Source organism: Danaus plexippus (assembly GCF_018135715.1).
Source record: "Danaus plexippus chromosome 3 unlocalized genomic scaffold, MEX_DaPlex mxdp_30, whole genome shotgun sequence".
Classification (NCBI taxonomy): domain Eukaryota; kingdom Metazoa; phylum Arthropoda; class Insecta; order Lepidoptera; family Nymphalidae; genus Danaus; species Danaus plexippus.
Window position 1 is genome coordinate 1328410 of NW_026869845.1, and position 22276 is coordinate 1350685.

At 41.9% G+C, this 22276-nt stretch overlaps 2 protein-coding genes across 14 annotated transcripts in view; both read right to left on the reverse strand.

The window, feature by feature from the left end:
* The window catches only part of LOC116769771 (anoctamin-6-like), a 59056-nt gene extending 48773 nt beyond the window's left edge, over positions 1-10283 (reverse strand). For all 7 annotated transcript variants that reach the window (XM_061526917.1, XM_061526918.1, XM_061526916.1 and 4 more), the window contains exons 1-7: positions 10143-10283; positions 9198-9395; positions 8946-9124; positions 7651-7764; positions 7415-7514; positions 2484-2567; positions 2260-2378 (exon numbers count right to left, since the gene is read on the reverse strand). In XM_061526917.1, coding sequence (XP_061382901.1) covers positions 2260-2378; positions 2484-2567; positions 7415-7514; positions 7651-7764; positions 8946-9124; positions 9198-9395; positions 10143-10169 — 821 coding nt within the window. In that variant the 5' untranslated portion in view covers positions 10170-10283. The remainder of the gene's footprint in view (positions 1-2259; positions 2379-2483; positions 2568-7414; positions 7515-7650; positions 7765-8945; positions 9125-9197; positions 9396-10142) is intronic.
* A 2854-nt stretch (positions 10284-13137) lies between these two features.
* Positions 13138-22276, reverse strand: part of LOC133320090 (anoctamin-3-like) — a 29587-nt gene continuing 20448 nt past the window's right edge. For 6 of the 7 annotated variants that reach the window (XM_061526957.1, XM_061526959.1, XM_061526960.1 and 3 more), the window contains 3 exons: positions 17469-17526; positions 14531-14598; positions 13138-13402 (listed from right to left, as the gene is read on the reverse strand). In XM_061526957.1, the coding sequence (XP_061382941.1) occupies positions 13271-13402; positions 14531-14598; positions 17469-17526 (258 nt within the window). In that variant the 3' untranslated portion in view covers positions 13138-13270. The remainder of the gene's footprint in view (positions 13403-14530; positions 14599-17468; positions 17527-22276) is intronic. The other variant, XM_061526958.1, reaches the window with a different exon arrangement.

Here is a 22276-nt window from a genome sequence, read left to right on the forward strand (position 1 = left end):
TTGGACTTATTGCCCCGATAACACCTGACGAAACTCGGAATTGTCTTCGACGCATGAGGAATCGGAAAGCGGTGGGACCTGACGATATTCCGACCGAAGCGTGGAAATCATTGGGCTCTCTTGGTGTGCTCATACTGACGGACCTTTTTATCCGCGTCTTGAATACTGGGACTATGCCACATCAGTGGCGTTATAGTTATATTACCCCTATATACAAAGGCAGGGGCAGTGTTCAAGATTGTGGTAGTTATAGGGGCGTTAAGATCATGAGTCACACCATGAAGCTCTTTGAGCGCATGATCGACCTCAGGCTCCGCCGAGACTGTACTGTCTTGGTATGTCAATATGCATTTCAGTCAGGATCGGGCACCTTGAACGCCACTTTTGCCATCAGAACTCTGATGGAGGCATACAGGGAAAAAAGGAGAGCTCTGCATGTCGCATTCCTAGATCTGCAGAAGGCCTTTGACTGCGTGCCTCGTCAATGTATCTGGTGGGCATTGCGATTCAAAGGGATCCCTGAGGCCTATATTGACATCATCAGAGACATGTACCGCGATTCCGTTTCAATGGTTAGGACTGCTGTTGGCGATACAAAACCCTTTCCGATCTCAGTAGGGGTTCACCAAGGCTCGGCTCTTAGCCCTTCTTGTTCAATGTAGTGCTGGACACTGTCTCGGCTAACATCCAGGACCAGCCTCCATGGCTGATGATGTATGCCGATGACATAGCGCTCATTGATGAGAGCAGGTTGACGCTAGAGCGAAGAGTGAACCTCTGGAAGGGTAGGCTTGAGAACGGTGGTCTTAAACTAAATGTGACGAAGACCGAGTACATGGCTTGCGGAAACCCGGACTCTTGCACTATCCATATAGGTCCTGAACCAGCCGTTAAGTCGGAAAAGTTCAGGTACCTTGGATCTATTCTTCATGAGTCCGGAGGCATCGATCACGATGTCCAAGCCTTCCAAGTCCAAGGTTCTCTTATATGGAAGCGAATGTTGGCCAACACTGTCCAGGCACACTCAGGAGCTTCACGTCACGGAGATGAAGATGCTGAGGTGGATGTGTGGCGTAACGCGGGCTGACCGTATACGTAACACATTTATCCGAGGTAGTCTTGGAGTCCGTGACGTAGCGGATAAGCTTCAAGAGAGTCGCCTGAGATGGTATGGCCACGTTGCACGCCGGCCTGAGAACTACGTCGGAAAAATTTGCCTTGATATGTCGGTCCCTGGAGCAAGACCCCCAGGACGCCCAAGAAAGCGATGGCTGGACACCGTGAAGCAGGATATGAGAGCCAATGGACTTACCACCGCAGATGCTAAAGACCGTGCAAAGTGGAGGAGTTTGAGCAGGAAGGTAGACCCTGGCTAATGCTTGGATAATTGCCAGGAAGAAGAAGAAGAAGAAGATGGTTCATACTTGCTTGAACAGTACTGTTTAGGGTTGGGGTTGGATAATATTGGAGAACTGTCAACCCAGAGAGTGTCCTACTAAGTATTTTCCGATATTTGGTCTTGGGCATGCGGGTACGCGACCCCGGATCCTCGAACCACCACTTTCATACCTTTATCTCCAGTCCATGAAGGTGATGTCCTGTACTTCCCTCCCATTCTCCTTCCTAATCTCTTTCCTCCCTTCTCTATCTTTCCCTTCCCTGGTTTTACCTATAAATTGGGGTTTTGGAGGACAAACGGCAGTCGTCCCGTTAAAACCAATTCTCGCCACTCATATGACTGACAAAGCTGAGGTAGATGTGTGGCGTTACGCGGGCTGTACGCATATATAACACATTTATCCGAGGTAGTCTTGGAGTCCGTGACGAAGCTTCAAGAGAATCGCCTGAGATGGTATAGCCACATTGCACGCCGGAAAAATTTGCCTTAATATGTCTGTCCCTGAAGCGATGTCTGGACACCGTGAAGCAGGATATGAGAGCCAATAGACTTACCACCGAAGATGCAAAAGACCGTTCAAAGTGGAGGAATTTGAGAACGAAGGCAGCCCCGCCTAAAGCTGGGATAATTGCCAAGAAGAAGAAGAAGAGAAGAAGAATATTAGTGAACTGTACTATGAATCGATTTCGAAAACTAAAATGTAGCAATATTATATTAATTATTGTATTCGCTATATTTACTATTTATTTTTATTTGTACCATCGTAAAAAAAAAAAATTAAAATAGTACCAATGGTATAATACTGTTTCCCTTCATAGGTAAATTTTTATCATAACATGAATACACAATCGAATACTAACAAATGTGCTTCAAAAGTGTCTTGATTTGAATACAGTCGAAACGTAGTCACAAAACTAAATAGGACAAGAATTATAAGCATTATGTTGAAATATTCATAAAACGCCATGTATTGCGCAACCTAAAAAAAATTAAGTTGTAATTAAAACCAAGATTTATTAAAAGATCTGCCCTCTTGTATAATAATTTTTATAAGCAATTCCTATTAAAGTTATAAATATCTTACCCTGTTTCCAAAATACTCGTGTACCATATGAATTGGTTGCGTCTTCCATATATTTATTAGTCCTAACCATTTATAAAACAAAATCTAGAAAACAGGAAATTAGCAGTTAGAAACAAGTTACGCTAGCTGTGTGTGTATACATAGCTAGCTTGAATTTCTGGTTTTCTTCGGCTTACCGTATGGGAGAAACAAACGAACAGAATCAAAATCAAACAGAAATCACTAAACCAATATGACTTAAAATAAATCTTACAATTTATTCTTAATGTACGATCAACTCGGTATAAGCTTGTATAATGTATAATTTTAAAATAAAATCTAATGCTACTGATTGATATATACCAAATAAATAAAAGTAAAACAGTATAATAATTTTATTAGAGGTGAGAGAGAAAGTAGTAGCTGTGGTCAAGTAACTTCAGCTCGAGCATGGGCTGGTTTGACCGGGGAAGTACCGCTCTCTCACAGAAGATCGGCTTAAAGTAGTTTTTAATGGCTGTGTTTCATCAAACGAGCGAGAGCCGGTTGCACTTTCTTTTTTTCATCCTTTCCTCTACCGGAATGTTTATGTGTGCAATGTTTATGTGCCTGTCGTGCATCAGACGAAATCTGTTTTGAGTTGTTGAGTGTGTTTCATTGGCATGGGGATCGGGGATACCCTGCAACTGCGCATCGGATGGGGGGCCCTTCCGAATCCCGTGCCAGTGACCTACAAAACTCGACTCACAATTCAAATCAAGGGCAATGCTCTTTGATATAATGGTTTATAGACCATCAGCATCCTTCCATCATTACCCTCACCTCAAGGCCGGCAACTTATCCGCAACACTATGTTGCAAATGTCCAGATGTGACGGTAACTACTTCCCATCAAGTAGGCTCTACTTCACCATGAAAATAATAATTAAAATCTATTTATAAAACTTGTAACTTGCGATTTAACATTCCGGATAAATGCATTTGGTCCTTACCCATAAAATTGGTGTTTTGTCGTACCTGCCACTTTGATTTCAAACATCCCATCTTCGGTTACAAATTACAATTTCAAATTTTTATAGCTATTTCATCACGCATTTTTTTAAAAAAACCGTAATCTATATGTTTTTCCATCTTTCGTTTTCCCTTTATGTCACTCAGTTTACACAATGGAATACTTAAAATATCGCGTAATTTACAAGTATGAGTTCCGCTGTGATATCAATGCTGCAAACACGGCTCAAAGGATTAACAATGTGTATGGAAGTGGTATCTTAAAATACAGCGCGTTTTTGGTTTCAACATCTTTATTTAGGAAATGCGATATGTAAAACAAGCCCCTTAGGCGGCCGGAGTCCAAAGTTGATAAAGAAGAATTAAAGGCTATTGTGAAAGTGAATCCATCTAAACCACATCCAAGTTAGCTGCAGGCTGCGGTGTTAGTGACGAAACTGTTTTAATCCACTTGAAACAAATTGGGAACGTGAAATAGCTTCAAAGGTGGGTCCATCATGAATTTGAGGTGATTTTGAATCGTTTTGAATTTGATGGAATGGAGGGATTTTAAATCGAATCATTACCTGTAATAAAAAGTAGTACTGATACGATAGTCGGACACACTCATACATACACTAAACGCCGGCGAACCAGCCAAATCCTGCCCAAAGTTGTTAATTCACTCAAAAAAAGTTCCTTGTGAGCGTTTGGGACTAGTGCCGGAGTTACTCATTTCAGCTTTCTTAAACCTGTGTAGACGATTACGGCAGATGTGTATTATCAGCAATTGCAATTTATGATAGAAAGCTAGTTGCTAAACATCCGTTGCTGCTAAATCGCCGTAGGCCGCCGCTGCTTCAGAACAACGCTAGACCGCACACTGCACAACAGACAGTTACACAATTAGAAGAGCTTCAATTGGAATATCTGACGTAGACGTCTTTTGTACCCCCAGACCTTGCTCCGACAGATTACAAATATATATATATATATATATATTTTAAATCCCTCTTTGATTTATTGAAGTACCCACTAATTATTTTTTAAAAAATCTGTTCTCTTTATCGATTCTTTCTATTGCTTGTGAACCGTCAGAACAGTCGGAGCTCCGTAAATACGGCAGCGTGAGTCATTTTATTAGGTATCAATCATCGTTGTGTATTAGTGTGATTAATAAATATATTATTTTAGTTATTTCATGAATTTGTAAGAATTATTAAGTTGTTCGTTTGTAATTAGTATTTTTCTTAAGTTGCTTATTCGTCTCAACTTAAAATCAAAAGTGGGATAAAGAACTTCTTGCCCATATATGTAAGCGAAAATAATTTACACTTTTTCTTAATCTTTATTCCTTTAAAGTTATTTAAGTGATCTACCCACCTAGTTTATTATTTTTCTTTATTGTGTTCAAGTGTTGTATAAGTTTAGAAGTATTTAAAAATGGAACGGTTCAGATCACGTAGGTATATGTGAGAGTTGTCAAGAATTAGGTCACGTATTAGGCAGCAGTCTGGACATCGTGATAGGCACACGTCGCGGAATACAAATCATAGACATAGCGGCGGCAAGGGACGGCTTCGTAATCTGCTTATGTAATGGCTCACGTTGCTTAGTGCGGTCAGACTGGGGTGATTGTGATAAGCACTGTTCTCGCGATAATGATAGGTGTCATTCGAGTAACAAAAGTAGACATAGGTCGCGCAGTATTCCGCCGCGGGGTCGTTCTCGAAGTAAAACACTTATTAAGCCGCGCTCTCGTTGTCGTACCGCGAACATAATGCGTACAAGGCTCGATCGCCTGTCACAAGGTCGTCAAGTCCTCTTCTTTCCGGGGCGTTACGAGCGAACGGTGAGGCGGTACTGAGCGACGACTTGAGAAAACATATTGTTATTCGTGGTATCGATAACCCTCAAATTCGTGTTACCGCCGCTAATGCAGACTCGTCGCCTGAAAACATCATCTCATTTCTATCGATTTATAAGAAACTTACTGCAGGGAGGAGCAATTTCTTTGCCATTTCTTAAGACTTATAGGCTATAAATTTGTGTTACTTATAGTAGATGCTTTCAGTAAGTTCTTTTTTTTGTTCCCCATCTACCATAAGATGTTTACAGAACTCAGACATGTTCTGAAGCAAGTTATATTGCTGTTCGGAGTGCCCAAGCTAATAGTTACTGACAAAGGGCGTATGTTCGACTCAAAGGAATTCATGAGAGAGGTTTACCCACTTAACCTCTTAATCGATACCGAAGGGGGTCACTCCTGTCATTCGAGGACTGGTGCGTAATCTGGCTGTTGGATCGCCTTCGGCAAACCGAGTGGCTCTGCGAGAAGTTGCCAGAAGTAGAACTCGTCGGCTACTGAGAGACAACCAGGCTATACAAGATGAGTTCGTCAACAGACAAAGACGCCCAAAACATGAGTTTAATACTAATGATTGAGTTTTTGTTATCAAGTTTTCTGAGGTCACTGGAGAGTCCGATCCCGGCATGCGCGACAACGTGGTCAAGATGCTACCAGGTGGCAGTTATGCTCTCCAACTTCTGAGTGGTGGTTATGGCAAGATGACGCAGGCAGCGGTGCAGTATATGGTGCCGTGGCGGGGCGAGTGGTGCCCAGAGATTTGTGCTGCCTTTTTGAAAGTAAATAGCGAAACTTCGCCTTTGCGTCCGTCTCATTTATGAGTGAAGTAAGTCACACTTACTCATCACTCCGGCGACATGTCGCCATTGCATATGTCGCATTTATGAGTAAAGTAAGTCACACTTACTCATGACACTGGCGAAACGTATCTATTGCGTTTGTCGCATTTATGAGTGACGTAAGTAGCACTTACTCATCACTCCGGCGAAACGTCGCCTGGTGTTCGTCACCATATGGAGACTTTGGCAATACGTAACCTCATAGACTGGTCAGTGATGATCAGTCTATAGCCTGTTCTGTAAGGGATAAAGCGGGGCATCACAGCGAACATGTCGTGTTAAACGTAATTACTTTAATTTGGTCGTCTAATAACAAGAACGAATGATTTTGTAGTCTTTCACCAACCTCTGTTTGTTCAATCTAAACGAGACATTTGCCAATGGACATTCAAAAATATAATTGTCTGTCAAAATATTTTGGTCCCACGATGAAAAGTTAACGTCGCATTATAAAATGTATTATTAAGTCGATCAATAAACGGCAAATCAATAAACGACAATTTCAACTTCTTGAGAAACAAATGAATATGCACAGCACAATTATAATATTTAAAAAATCTGGATTTAATTTTAATAAACCAAATAATATTCGAGTTATCGCCGATAACGTAATTAGTAAATATTAAATTTTAATTTATTTTTCTAATTGATATAATTTAATTTAAACTACCAATTTTATTTTGTTATTGGCAGCATGAACTCGGCCCTAATATAATTCTATTCATGTAGAATTTAGTTATATTGGCTAGACTATTATCGCATATAGAAATCTCGACCGTGGACAATTACTTTGTAAAGAAAATCAAGGTGACGTGCTCGTTACAGACTTTCATTTCATTTGCTTAGTGAGAGAAGTAAAAATCTGAAGTGACCTTTGGCTTTTACTAATGCTTTGCTAGTTTTTATTTTTTTTTCAATGTTAAGATTGCGTTGTAGTTATCTTATTTTTTGTTTTTTTTTCCCCTATTTGCAAAATCTTATTGCCAATATCATTTTTCAGTAGATTCTAAGGACAGAAGACGATGATGATGGTGGTTATGATTGGATGGTACTTCTCTATATTGTATGTTTTGTCCATGTACAAAAGAAATAGCAATAAAATATATTAATACTAATAGATACTTATGTTGAGATTTTCATTCATAACGATTGAGAAATCAGGTTTCGGAATATTCAATAATAATAATGTATATTCTTACTCATATCCTACTATTAAAGACAAAGAGTATTCCTAGTACCTACATTGTAGTACTTTACCTGTCGTAAATTTGTTGTGAGCAACTTAGATTTTTGTTTCATAAAATATGGACCATCGTGAAGAGCAAATGCGTCCAGAAATATGTTTTTTTGTATTAATCTGAAACGAGAATGAGTTTATATTGTCGGCTTCTCAAGGACTTTATTAACTCACGTAATGTAACTGACATAATAAAAAAAACTAATCAAACCATAGTACTTGATATTCGCTAAAAATGATGACGGTACATACTCACTTATTTATTCCGTAATGATTCATATTATCACCGAATGGCAGCTCAAGTAATAATTTATACACAATGGTGCTGCGTTCCAAAGTCGAGTAATTGTCTGGTCCGGGATACTGAGTTCTGTTTAAATAATACCATTAACTTAGCCTTTTATTAAGTTCAATCAGTTAATTAGTAAAAAATAGAATCTCAGATTTTCGCGTGTCATTTAAATAAAACTAATATTTTTCTGATTTACAATTATTTTACTTTATTCCTTTAACATCGGGAGTGTGTAGTTTTAACAAAAATAAAGCACGCGTACTATATCCGAAAAATATTAGTTTCATTTTAATGAATAAAACTCGCGAAAGACTTAGATCTCATTAAACTACATGATCCCGACGTTTCGGTGACTTTTCAGGAACCGTGGTCAAGGCCAGACGAGATGTGAGTGTCTGTCAGTCGGTCCTGCTATTTATCATCTACCGCCATCGATTTCTTAATTTTCTGGCGTACCGCTCTGGATGCCGGCATGCGTTAACGGTGTCGCGAGGTCCTGCGGTGTGGTCACGGATATGGGATTTTATATTTTAAAGGAGAGGATCCCAGTTGTTGGATAGATTCCAGCCATATTTTCTATTGAAATTGGGATGTTTTTTTTAATTTCAACAGCATCGCGGATTGACCTCGGTATGTACCTGTCTCCAAGGGGGAAGATTTGTGGTTTATAAAACAGAATGTAGTGACCTGGTTTGTCCATTGTTCACACACTGCTCACTTCGACGCGCGCCTATTTTTGCCGTCTGACATGTGTTATTTCACCCCTGTACCGATGCTCCTCTTTGTTGGTCCAATTAACGATAAGTTTTAATTATTAAAGAATACATTTTGTTCGTAAAAAACAATTGCCAAATTGAATCTCCAAAAATAGTTTTATGTACAACAAGGATACCATAAAGACACATATTATTACAAGGAAGAGTTTTTAAGAATGATTTATCCGGTAAATATTATATCAGTGTAAAAACCAATAATAAAAATGTCCCACAGTATTATAGAAGTACTCTCACCTTTTTCTAATAGATATTCTCAATCTTAATATTACCTTAATATGGAGTATTTTTTGTATAAAACGATATTTACTGATGGTATCTGCAACCTTATTAATTAAAGTGGCAACCTGTCCATCGAACTATCATTATCCAACGTTATAACATTAATTTGGAGCTTTACTCCTTCCACTTCAGATTTTTCTCCGCCTCGTATCCTTTAACTTGACATAACATTAGCCCTAGTCCCTCTTTAGCCTTTTTGCTTACCTGACTATTTTAAGGAGCTCCCTTTCATTTTTCGTTCCAAAAATGTTGAATATCGGATTAACAAACTCTAAATGGCTATCCTTAAAATATCGTTTTTCGTTAAAATACAATCCGTATTGTTCAATTATCTCATCGGGAGCATGAAGTTTAACGAAAACTAAATTTCGATGTTCGGCCATCTAAAACATCATTTGTTTGAATATGTGATTTAATATTAACTACAAATAACATAAAAATGTATTTATTTTTTACTTTTCCTGATTCCACTTCAGCTTCTAAACCGACTTGAATAGCATTCATTAAGAAATTTAAACGCATCCTTTTCGTCTCATCGTTACCATCATCCTTAAAGACTAAAACTATATCAATCCTTTTATTGCTCTCATTGAAATATCCAGTTAAGGATGAAAACTTTTCTTTTCCTACTTTTGCAATTGTGGATTCTTCTGACTAGAAGAAAATATTCTGAATATAAATTAATTAATATAAAATTATTCAAATCTTTTTTTAGTTCATATATTCAAAAATGTTTGACGGTTGGGTCACATACGTTCCGGTAACCTTCACCAGAAAAGTTTTTTTATACACACATGTTAAACGTACATCGTATCTGAATGTTCTCCATTCGGAACGAACCTGATTTGAATTCCATAATAAAGGATGTGGTTAAAAAATTTGTGATGAATTATTTTTTTACCCATCATTGACATACATATGAGCCTTCATGAATCCTAGCCATGGCAAACAGAATCCCTCTTAAAATCGTTTATTCCAAAAATGCTTAAATGTTCTCGTTACAGAAATGTATGTGACCCAACATGCTTTACGATTCTGATTCTTTTGTTATAACACAAAAAAGTAAAAAAAATCTCAACATTGATTAAACAGAAACTATCTATATACTAGAGCCTATTTATTTTTACGTATCGTCATGCTGAAAGGTAGTCTAAATTTTATTCTTATCAATAATATGTACATACTGTTTGTGGTTAAGCTAGGAACAAAAGCATGGTTCTCGGAAACCTATACTATACGGTATTAATAAGTTTTACCCAATATTTCGGCTAATTTACAGCAACCTTTTACATGAGTAGACGTTATGAAAGTGAAATCATAGATTTCTTTATACTTAGCTATGACTGCGTGATCTGTAACTATGTATACTTGAAGGTGATTTTTAAAAATAAATATAAAAACCAGTTTTTTGAGATCCCCTTGCTCCATTATTACATAAAACCAGTATTCTAAAATATAATAATAAATATAAAAGTATATAAATAAAAATCAACAAAATTGACAGGGAGTGTCAGTGTAAATTAGAACATGTACTTAAATTTTTTATTTTTTATTTTAAGTAAGATGGTTATATACGTCTTGGACGATATATCTTTATAGATTTTGCAAGACATATATATGTGTAAATAGTAACCTACTAAACACTACAATTAGGGAATATAAATAAAACAAATTTATTTCTAGATCTCAATGTTCTATACCATGAAAGCGTAACTTTGTCCTTTGTTTGAAGAAATACTTTGATATCTCTATGAGCCTATTTTTTAAAAGTGAATAGGTGTGCGTTTCAGGATGTTTGTAAAAGGCATCTTTAAGTTCGACAACACTCATTCATTGACATTTTATCTCATATAAAAATCATAATCTACAATCGTCTTAAAATATTTTACTTATAATACAAATATTATCGTCCTTAAGCCACTTCAGATTCAGATTTGAATCTTAATTTAAGTTATACAATGTAAATTATTTTTTTAAGTAGACATAAACCTTTATAAAGAGGACTCAAGAATAATATGACGACATTGCTGTCGTCGTGGATTCGTGGTCGTCGTGGATTTTTTAAAATATAACACTTGTACGTTTAATTAAGGATAAAGATGAATTAATATTTTAAAATACAAATTTTCTATTGAAGTTCAGTTTAACAAACTGGACAAAACATAACAAAGGAATAATTATGAAGCTGTTATTTTAAAATGGTTACCAAAGTGCACGTACAATATGTCACTCCACTCCTATGATTAGTATGATGAATAGTAGTCAAAATCTTGATATAAAGAGTGATGATAATATAACGACCGGAGAATTCAAGGTATGTTTTCAATATAAATTATTTTCAATAAAATTCAACAAGGAAACTCATAATATTTTTTATTTTTTTATTTAAATGATTACTAGTTTTAGAGCAATTAAATTATTTAATCTACCGGTTATGGTCACGTTATCGTGCTACAGGCGATGTCGCTGAACGGCATTCAGGCAGATTATGCATCACGACTCTTAGACAGGACCGTTTTCTTCAAAATATCGCTTTGAGACAACCCAATATTATAGCTATGCAAATGTTTCAAAGGCTGCAATCTGACCACCAATTGTTGGTAAGTGACCAAATTGTAAGAAAAAGATTACATGAAGCTGGTCTTCATTCTTGCAGATCCCTTCGAGTTCCAGCTTTACGGCGTGGCAATCGCGGACGGAGACTATTGTGGGCTCGAGAACATTTCGCATGGAGTGACGAGCAATGGACCATGGTGCTTTTTTCTGATATGTCTCGGTTTAGATTTCATCCGGATTCACGAAGATTAAAGGTTTGGCTAGTTCCTGGTAGACGAAGCCGTCTCCAGCATCCACAAGAAGTCCATTCATATAAAGGCGGCACTATTAGAGTTTGGGCTGATATTCGTATCGGTGCGCGAACGGATCTCATTTGGATAAGAGGGAACATGAATCCACTGAAATACCGCAATGACGTAGTGGAAGCTGCGATTATCCCACACAGGGTACAAATAGGTCAGGAGTTCCTACTGATACGTGAGGGCGCGGGTTCGAAACCTGGCAAGTACCAATGTGATCTTTAGACACCACTGACGGACGGTGAAGGAAAACATCGTGGGGAAACCTGGTCTTATAATTTCAGATTGTAAGATTGAAATCGCCGACCAGTCTTGAGCAAGCGTGGTGATTAATGCTTCTAACCTTCTCCATATGAAAAGAGGCCTTTGCTCAGCAGTGGGCTCCAATACGCTGATGACGATGATGATGATGATGACGTGATTGGGAGCTATTTCCAGAAACTTCCTTTAGATTGGGAGTGGGGACGGAGTGAGAAAGTAAAATGTAGAGATAGAATTAGAGGTAAATAGAAACCCGGACTGAAGAATGTAGGCATCCCATAGCTTAAAAATGGCCAATGAATTTTTGTTATTTCGGCTTGTGGTAATTGTCAGATTAAAGATTTCTAATAATCATTATATCGTTCCTTTCATAATAAAAACAAAATAAGCCATACTTTAGAATGCCGACATGATCTTTTTCTTTACAACGTCCCGTCTCTTTACGTCACTCTCAATATGTCAGATTAATCGTATTTACACTTATTGTCATGAAATTAAGTCTCCCGACCTGCTCGAGACTGTCTGATATATATATATTTTTTACTAATACATATATAAAAAGCTCATATTTGGTGAAGGTACTTAACCAGATCCAAGGTATCCCCTGTATATTAAATGTGTTGTGCTTTATATCACCAAGAAATCCTCTCTTACGCTCCCGTACTATTAGAAAGTTTGAGCAAGAATTGCATGAATTAATTAATTAGATTGAGAAAATATAATCACATCTAAACCAATAAAAAATGTAAAACAATAAATTGTCCGATTTATCCTGAAAACATTAACATGTTTTATTATGTACGTCCTAAGCCACAAGATAAGATCTCAAACCATGCTGCCTAATCACTCCTCTTTTATAATTTTAGTGATTTTATTGAACATTGCGTCTTTCGTTAATTAAGCATTTCTTTTATTCGTTTCACATCTAAGGAAACAGAATAAAAGTTCTTGAAATTCAGTTTTGTTGACCTTTTATAAAAACTGTAAATCAGGTGATATTTCGGTATTGACTTGATACTTAAAAATGTTTTTAACAATTTTCTAAGAAACGTATATTATTGTGTGCAAACTTGAAATGCTTATTTCATTTACGATTGACAATAGAAAATCCACAGCGGTGATCGATTGTAATTTTTGAAAGTCATAGTCGGCAGACGAGCGTATCTCATTAAATTATTGAGGTCACGTAAATATAAGAAGTATTTAAGCCTGAATATTAATTGGACAAACAATTTCACTTTGAAATGAAACGGAAAACCAAATAATAACAAAAACATAGATTAAGCCTTATATGAGATTCAATCTTTAATTGATCCCACAAAATATTTTTATAAAACTCATTTACACAACGGATAAATAAACAGATTTCAGTATAAAATAAGTTAACCAAAAACTGTCATTTTAAAATTTCAACTAGTTAGCGATTCCTTTGCGTATTAAGTATTTATCTTTAATGCGGTTTTCCTTTCTAATTTTCTCCTCCAGTGACTCACTTGTCGCTGGAATTATAAAACGAAGAAAAAAGTCGAGCACCACCCCCAATACCTGTAATTAAAGATTGTTTTTATTTATCTCAAGCCCAAGAAAGGAGCATACAAATAGGTAAAATATTTATATCTATTACTTGTCGGAAATGGTGAATTCCAAAAACAGTCTGAATGAACGTTTTTACAAGACCTTTGGGTTTATCTAATGCTGAACTATCGCAGTCTCCACCAACTTCAAGTTGTTAACTTCATGCTACACTTTATATATGCATCAACGTTATTTCTTCTACTCACATGGCTATAACATGCTACATGATAGACTATAAGATTTCCTCAGAAAGCTTTAAAATAGGTTTTTCCCTATAATAATTCCTAAAAGACCATCGCAAACCCGAAACGCAATTCCCCTGTTGCTGAAGATATCCAGGGACATCAGAAAACGCTTACCTTTAGACGAAACGTCGGGGCCGGATTTAGCTAGCGCATAGTCAAAAGCAAAATATTTTAAAGGCCTTTAACCAACTATAGGTTTTTTTAGTAAATTTATATTTTTAATTAAATTTATATTTAACGATTTTATTGATAACCTACGCGTATAGCTAAATGTTTGGTTGTTATAAGTAGTATAGTTACTTCACCATGTATTCTATACTTTATTGTAAAGTCGTGGTGGCCTGGAGTTTAAAAGGCCCGCTTCTCACACGTGAGGGCGCGGGTTCGAAACCTGGCAAGTACCAATGTGATCTTTTCCGAATCATATGTACTTTCTAAGAGTATTTAGGCACCACTGACGGACGGTGAAGGAAAACATCGTGAGGAAACCTGGTCTTATAATTTCAAATTATGAGATTGAAATCGCCAACCCGTCTTGAGCAAGCTTGGTGATTAATGCTCTAACCTACTCCATGTGAGAAGAGGCCTTTGCTCAGCAGTGGGTTCCTATAGGCTGATGATGATGATGATGATGATGATGATGACCATGTATTCATTATAATTATGTTTTGAAAAAGTTATTATGCTTTGCAAATATGTGAGAACCTAATATATCGGAATCCAAATTTACACAAGACCCGTGGCAAATGCTAATGTTGCCTTATCTAGGCACTACGTACCGTTTATTCGTTTACTACATAAAAATTGAAACGAAATTATGAACTCATACAATACTAAAAATCGTAAATCTCACCATTACCAATATTACGTAACGAATACCCAGCTCATCCTGTTGTATTGGTATATTTTTATTGCAAAAATCTGTAAAAAAAAAAGACAATAGTAGTTTTACTCTAATTACGTATTTACAAGTTGGGTACTTATTCCCAATAGTTACTCAGATTAATAACACTCGTTGGTATAATAATTAACAGTTACAATGTTTTTATATAACCATATGTTTATATGGAACAGGTACTTATATTTGTTCGAAACTGGCTAGCCAAATATAATAAATATTTATTAGGCGTTAGTTTAAAGTGATACGGGATATTAGCGATTAAACATCCTAGCGTTTCTTACAATATAAGCAAGTTTCTATATTTAGCCAGCCAGCTTCGAATAAATATAAGGATCTGTTCCATATTACCTAGGTAACAAAGAAAATGTTTACAAAATCGAAAACGGCTTTCGAAATAATCTTCGTTCTACTCTACACATCAGCGCATTCGATGGAACCATTGAGAAAAGCAGAGGGCCTATTCTTCCTTAACGGTCTTTTCTATGGCATTTTCGTACGCTTTCGCCGTTTCTTCACGGTTCGTAAAGCGAATACCTTGAATTTTATCTTTAGTTCTTGGGAATAAAAAAAAAGTCGCAGGGTGGCAGGTCAGGACCGCATGGCAGATGACTCATTATCTCGACACCTGCTATAGTCAAATATTCAACAGTGCGTTTTACGGAGTGCGCTGAAGTTTTGTCGTGGTGAAAGAGGATCCTGCTTTGACGGTTCTGCTTTCAAATTTTTTCCACAACAACATCGCTATTTGCGATTGATATACCTGTCTGCAGTAACTGTCCTTCCACCTTCTAGCACAACTGTCGCGAAACGACCACTCCGACCAAATGAGGCAACCATCTTTTTTCCTTGATTTCCTTTCTTTACCTTATTTGGCCGATCCTCGAAATGAAACGCCCACTGAGCTGATTGTCTTTTGGTATATGTAACGATATCAAATACAGCATTTGAGTCACCGCTGTTGAATTTATCTAAAATTTGGCGACACTAGTCATGCGAAGGTGTTTCTGATCATCAGTTAAAGTAAAGGGAATCCATCTGGTATTAAGCCTGGTAACGCCTAAATGATCGTATATTTTTTTTTTGGAACTTAACTCACACCAATGCCTAGGATTGCTCGTATCTGTTGATAGGTTACTCTCTTATCTTCCTTTATCATGCGTCGCACAGCACTGTTGTTATCTTCAGAAGTCGCTGTTTATGTACGTTTCTCACGCGGGTCATCATTGAGATAGTTACGTCCACGCTTAAACTCGTTAAACTAATTGTAAATAGTGGCACGAGATGGAACTTCATTAAGAAATGCCAATCGCAGCTTATCATAGCTATTTGAAGAGCTCTAAAATTAAAATTAAAAAAATTTCATTTGCAATGTTACTAAATGGGGCCGAGATTGTTGGGTGCAGCCACAGCACTTATACTCCCGAACCTGAGAGGGCCCACATCGTCATGCCGGCGCCTTTATCTAGATGTTGTGAAATCTATAGCCCTGTACGGAGCACCGGTGTGGGCGAATTCGCTTAAAAACCAGAGCATCGCCTATTTACGTGCGGCGCAAAGGATGTTGGATATCCGCACGATAAGGGGCTATAAAGCTATCTCTGCCATGGGATTTGGACGCGAGGTCTATCGTGTTACTATACCCGTGGCGCGAGGATTTTGCTTTGGGTTCGTGATCGGGTAGCCATAGTGGGAGGCCGCGGGCTGGGTGAAAGCGTTACCTTAGCTTCCCCCACCTTTTGTGGCGAGGAGGAATTACGCTGGTTTTTTAGTGGGTCGATTGGGCGCTTTATATAGACATCAAAATTGTCTAGGGATATTACATGAAAGACTTCTTAACTTAAAAACTATTTACTGTATAAAAAAAGTTTATATAAAAAATATTTTCTTCTCCACCACTTCTTTCCAAAGTCAAAAAAATAAAAAAACTCATTTTGAAACACAAGAATGTCGATTATTCGAATTTAGCCGTTGAAGAGTTAGTTCATGTTACAATAAAATAGTGAAGTTCTGAAAAATTAAAAGTGATTACACATTTTCTTCTTTTCTTCAATTTTCCTAATTTCAACGTGTGTTACATTTATTGTTATGTCACGTCGACATATGACAAGGGAAGAGCAGATTAGAGCTGTAGGCGTGTTGAAAGCGGGCGCTATACAACGCGTGGTTGCTGAAACTCTGCAAACCGACCAAAATGTAATCTCTCGGTTATGGTCACGTTATCGTGCTACAGGCGATGTCGCTGAACGGCATTCAGGCAGATATCGCATCACCACTCTTAGACAGGACCGTTTTCTTCAAAATATCGCTAGGAGACAATCCAATATTACAGCTATGCAAACTCTTCTTCATATATACTTGAAATTTTAACCAAATCAGCCTAGCCGTTTTATATCAATAGCAGCGCCACCTACCGGGTCAAGCTGTAATCGTCCCGAAAACTAAAGAAAAACTTATAGGTACATACGAATTACCAACATACTTACGCCCGTTATTCCTAGGCCTTATCAATGGTTAGCAAAACACGATTAGATCGTTCTTACTAACCATGCGTTTACGTATACAGCGTGAACTTGTATGAAGAAATTTTGTATTAAGGTACTTTTTCTACGCGAACTGAGTCGCGGGCACAGCTAGTTATGTATATGTAGACAACCGTCCCAATAAATATACCTTTGCATAACTGCTTCCTTTTGGTTTTTTTCTTTGTTCCCATATATTCATTAGGGTTTATACCATTGTTATTGTATTTTAATGACAAACATATCTTAAATTAAATAGTTATACTACTTATAATATAACAGTTTATTTGAACAAAAATGTTTCGACCAAATTTAATTAACATTACCAATTATTCACATCTAAAAAAGGATACATATGACTGTAAACTTACAAGGATGAAAACATGTAGTCTGTCTCAAGTAAGTCTCCATTTCTTGATATTCTTTTTCCTGTAAAAATATATATAAAACTAAGCCAATTATAAACAACATATCTCCTTTTTAAAACAAAATGTTTTCTTTGGTTTCTTTTATTTGTTGTTGTTAAAGAAGTCAATTATTTTTTTAATATTAAGTGAACAGCGTCCAACTATCATTTCTCCTGGTTGTAGGTAGAAATAAAGCCAAAAGTAGTTATCACACTATTCCGGTAATAGCTTATAAAATTTTGCCTTGAAACAAAGATGCAGGAAAACTGTTCCAACCCCTTGCTGTGCACATGAGAAAGGTACATACTCCCGACGTTTCGGTTACTGTTATAGGCAATATCATATTTTCTGCCCGTGCAAAGTTACTGCAAATTTTCGCTCCTAGCAGGCTCGTCCCATCTAGCACTCAATCATACCCAATGTCCATAGAAGCGGTCGTAAAATCTAACCCCGTGGAACACCCCTCGACACCATCTTTCCTGCCATCCGTAATGTCCCAAATACCTAATGTTGGTATAGGATTGTTAGGTATTAAAGTGAAAATCTTGTACAAAAAACTAGGCAATTACTGACGATCTATAATTTTCTCTGCTACTTTCGTTGTTTTTCGGTGCTTTCGTTGTTGATTTGTAGTTGTTGGTTAGTTTTGAGATGGGTGATAGGGAGTATGATGGTGGGGGGGGGGGGTCGCCCGGGGGGGGATTCCGGGTAAGTCGATGGAGGATAGTTGTGGCGCGGATGACTCGATGTCATCGCGTCCAGAATCGGCATTAGGAGCCAAACGGCTCTTTTCGGAGGTGTCTGGCTCCGACACCGAGACTGGGGGCGGTGTTATCCGAAGATCGGATCCGGTGGGAAGGCGAGGCCGCGTTCGTACGCTGGCTAAAGCCAAGAAATTCCTGCGGGAGCGGGAGGAAGAGGAGTTAGAGGCCGCGTTTGACTCCTGCTTGGAAAGGAGCCTCGGGAGGGAGAGGGACGGGGTAAGAGCGAAGAAGAGGGAGGTCCCTCCAGAACTGGAGACTATGGGGGCGGAGGCCATCGTGGTTGAGGCAGAAAAGAGCCTCAACCTAATTAAGGATCTGGTCGGGAAGAGTTCAAACCTCAAGGGGGGTTACTCGTCCAAGATCATGAAGGCCTCGGCCTTCTTGAGGGAGGTGTTGGACGTGCTCGTTACGCGCACGGAGGTGGAAGAGACCCGCCGTCTCAGAGCTGACATTGGTCGGCTCCAGAGAGAGAACGCGGGTCTCAAGGAGGAGGTGCGCGCACACCGCCTCCAATTTGAAGAAATGAGGAAGGAGAGGACGGCAGTGGCTAAGGTAGCTTCGGACGGGCCGGTTGGTCATGACCAGCTCCAGATGCTGGAGGCCAACATCGCCAGGTTAGTTGGAAACCTGGTCGATGGGCGGCTTTCCGCGCTGGAGTCCCGGCTTATGAGGGAAGAGTTCACCCGCCCCCCTCTGGAGGGTGACAATTCGGCCGTCGCCTTAGCCGCCAAGAGGGTGATCCGCCAGGCAGCCCTTTCGAGAGGGGCGAAGTCATCGGCCCCCTTACCGGCGTCATCGGCGCCGGTGTCAATATCGGAGGACGAGTTCCCTTCCCTCCCTGCACCTTCCAAAGGAAAAGGCAAGGGGACTAAGGGAGGGAATGAAGTAACATGGACCGCGTTCGGTCCATCGACGTCGGGCGGCGGGACCGGGAAAAAGGGACCGGGTACAGTGGGGAACGGGGCCAATGCGGCGGAGTGGACGGAGGTGGTCCGCCGTAAGGCCCCCAAGAAGAAGACGGAAGTGGTGCCGGTTCCCAAGACGCCGGAAACACAACAAAAGAAGACGGGCCCTAAGGAGGGCCCTAAGAAAGTGACGCTCCCCGCTCACAGGCCGTAATGCTCAAGTTATGGCCTGAGGCAGCGGCCAAGGGAGCGTCATATTTGTCGGTCCTTCTGAGGGCCGAAAAGGAGGTGGATAGGAAGGATCTGGGCATAGGGCCCCTAAAAATCCGGGCAACGGCAACGGGGGCCCGCATCATTGAGGTGCCTGGCTCTACCAGTGCGGACAAGGCTGACGCCTCGGCCGCGAGGTTGAAATCCGCACTGGCAGGGGAGGTGGAGGTGTCGAGGCCTGTGAAATTCACGGACGTGAGGGTCACGGGCCTCAACGACGCGATGACCGCGGACCGGCTAGTAGCCGCGGTCGCGCAAGAGGGGGGCTGCACCGAGGCCCAGGTCAGGGTGCGCAACGTGCGACCTGGGCCTCGCGCACGGGCTCTGCCCTGCTGGAGGTACCGGCTGCGGCGGCCTAAAAGCTGCTGCAGTGGGGGAATATATCGGTGGGTGGAGCCAGGTGCGGCTCTCATACATGGAGGCACGACCCAAGCACTGCTTCAAGTGCTTGGGAATGGGGCACGTTGCGGGCCGCGTGCCCCAGCTCAAAGACCGCAGCAGCCTGTGCTACCGCTGCGGCAAGGAGGGCCACAGGTCCGCCCAGTGCTCCGCGTCACCGCGCTGCGCTGTGTGCGCGGACGCGAGCAAGCCGGCGGACCCATGTGATGGGGGGTCATTCGTGCCGCCCCCCCATCCACCGTGGGAACTTTCCGGCCCAGCCAACAATGGGGCTGGGGTTTCGAGGCAGGCGTCAGGAGCTGAGATGTCCGAGTAATGGCCGGACATCTCAGGTTCCTGCAGGCCAACGGCAACCACTCCGCTGGGGCTCAGGATCTCTTCCTGCAGTCCATGGTGGTGGAGTGGGCCGTTGACGTGGCGGTCATGTCGGAGCCGTACTGTGTCCCTGCCCATCCTCATTGGGGGGAGACATAGACGGGTTCCGTCGTGATCGTCACTCGGGCGGGCGCCTTGCCCCCCCTTGCAGTCAAAGCGAGGGCCGGGCCGGGTATGTGGCTGCGGTTCGCGGGGAGATTGCCATAGTCGGGGTATATTTCTCCCCGAACCGCGACCTGCCGGCCTTCGAGAGATTTCTCGACTCTCTCGGGCCGTGGTGGTAGGGCAGTTAGCTTCTCTACAGGTGGTTGTGATGGGGGACCTCAACGCCAAGTTCACGGCGTGGGGAAACCCCCTCACAACACCCAGAGGGAGGGAGCTGGAGGAATGGGCGCTAACTGCCGGGCTGTCCCTACTCAACACGGGGACAGTCCAGACGTGCGTGCGACGGTCGGGATGTTCAGTGGTGGACGTCTCGTTCGCCACTCCGACCATGGCACGCAGAGTGGAGGGATGGAGGGGTTGAAGCAGGAGTGGAGACGCTTTCGGACCACCGCTACATACGGTTCGAAGTGTCTGCCACTTCTGCCGGTCGCCGGAGTCCAGCGTCGAGTTCCTCGTCGTCCCGGGAGAGAAGCCGGTTTCCGCGTTGGGCCCTATCAAGGCTCAACCGGGAACTGGCTGAGGAGGAAGCGGCCGTTGTCGGCCGCTGGAGTCTCCCGGGGAGTGGAGGAGTGGGGGTGTGAACGAGGGGGCTAGTCGCTTGGGGACGTTCTCCATAACGTCTGCAGAGCGGCGATGCCCCCCGTTGGACGTCCACCCCCGCGGGGTGCGATGTACTGGTGGTCGGACCACATTTCCGACCTCGGGTCGCCTGCAACGGGGCCAGGAGGGCATATACCCGAAGCAGGCGACGCCGCCCCCAGGACGAGGAGCGTGATGGCCGGCTGTACAGGGTCTACGTGGCGAAAAAGTTGATCCTGCAGCAGGCCATCCGCCGGGCCAAGGAGGCAGCCTGGCTGGAGCTGGTGGAGGGGCTCGATCGAGACCCCTGGGGCCGACCGTACAAGCGGGCGCGGAATAAAATCTGCGCCCAGTCGGCCCCCATCACGGAGGTGCTCCAGCCGGCTGTTCTGAGGGGGATTGTCGGGGAACTCTTCCCCGACGCCCCGGCGGGATTCACTCCCCCCAGGATGGCTCGGCAGACGCTGGAAGAGGGCGACCGCGTTCCGCCCACCGTCACGGAGTATGAAATGGGGGCGATTCTGACTCGCCTCCAGAGTAAGAAGAACGCTTCGGGTCCGGACGGGGTGCACGGGAGGGTGCTGGCCCTCTCCCTGGCGCACCTCGGAGGAGCCCTCAGGGAGCTGTTCGACCTCTGTCTGAGGTCCGGTCAGTTCCCGAGGGCCTGGAAGGAAGGCCGGCTATGCCTACTTCCGAAAGGCAGCCGGCTTCCGGACTCGGCTTCGGCGGTGCGACCGGTGGTCGTGCCGAACGAGGCGGGGAAGGCTTTTGAGAAAACCATAGCCACCCGTCTTGTTCGGCACCTGGAGGAAGGCTCGGGACCGGGACTTTCAGAGTCCCAGTTCGGGTTCCGAGCCCACCGGTCGAGCGTCGATGCCCTCAAACGCCTGAGGGCGGTGACGGAAGAGGCGGAACGCAGAGGAGAGGTAGTTTTGGCGGTGTCGCTGGACATCGCCAACGCCTTCAACAGCCTCCCACACAGCGCGATACAGGCGGCACTCGAATACTTCGGAGTGCCCCTGTATCTGAGGAGGCTGTTAGGCAGCTACCTCTCCCAGAGGAGGGTGGCAGTCGAGAACCGGAGGGGGTCCATAGAGTGGTGGACAGTTAACAACGGCGTTCCACAGGGTTCGGTATTGGGACCTGTCCTGTGGAACGTCGGGTATGACTAGGTCCTGCGGAGTCGCCTCCTCCCCGGGATGGGTGTCATTTGCTATGCAGATGACACCCTCGTCTTATCCCGGGGACGGAGCTACAAGGAGGCGGCGCGGCTGGCCGAGGTCGGAACTGACCTCGTGATCAGCCGCATAGAGAG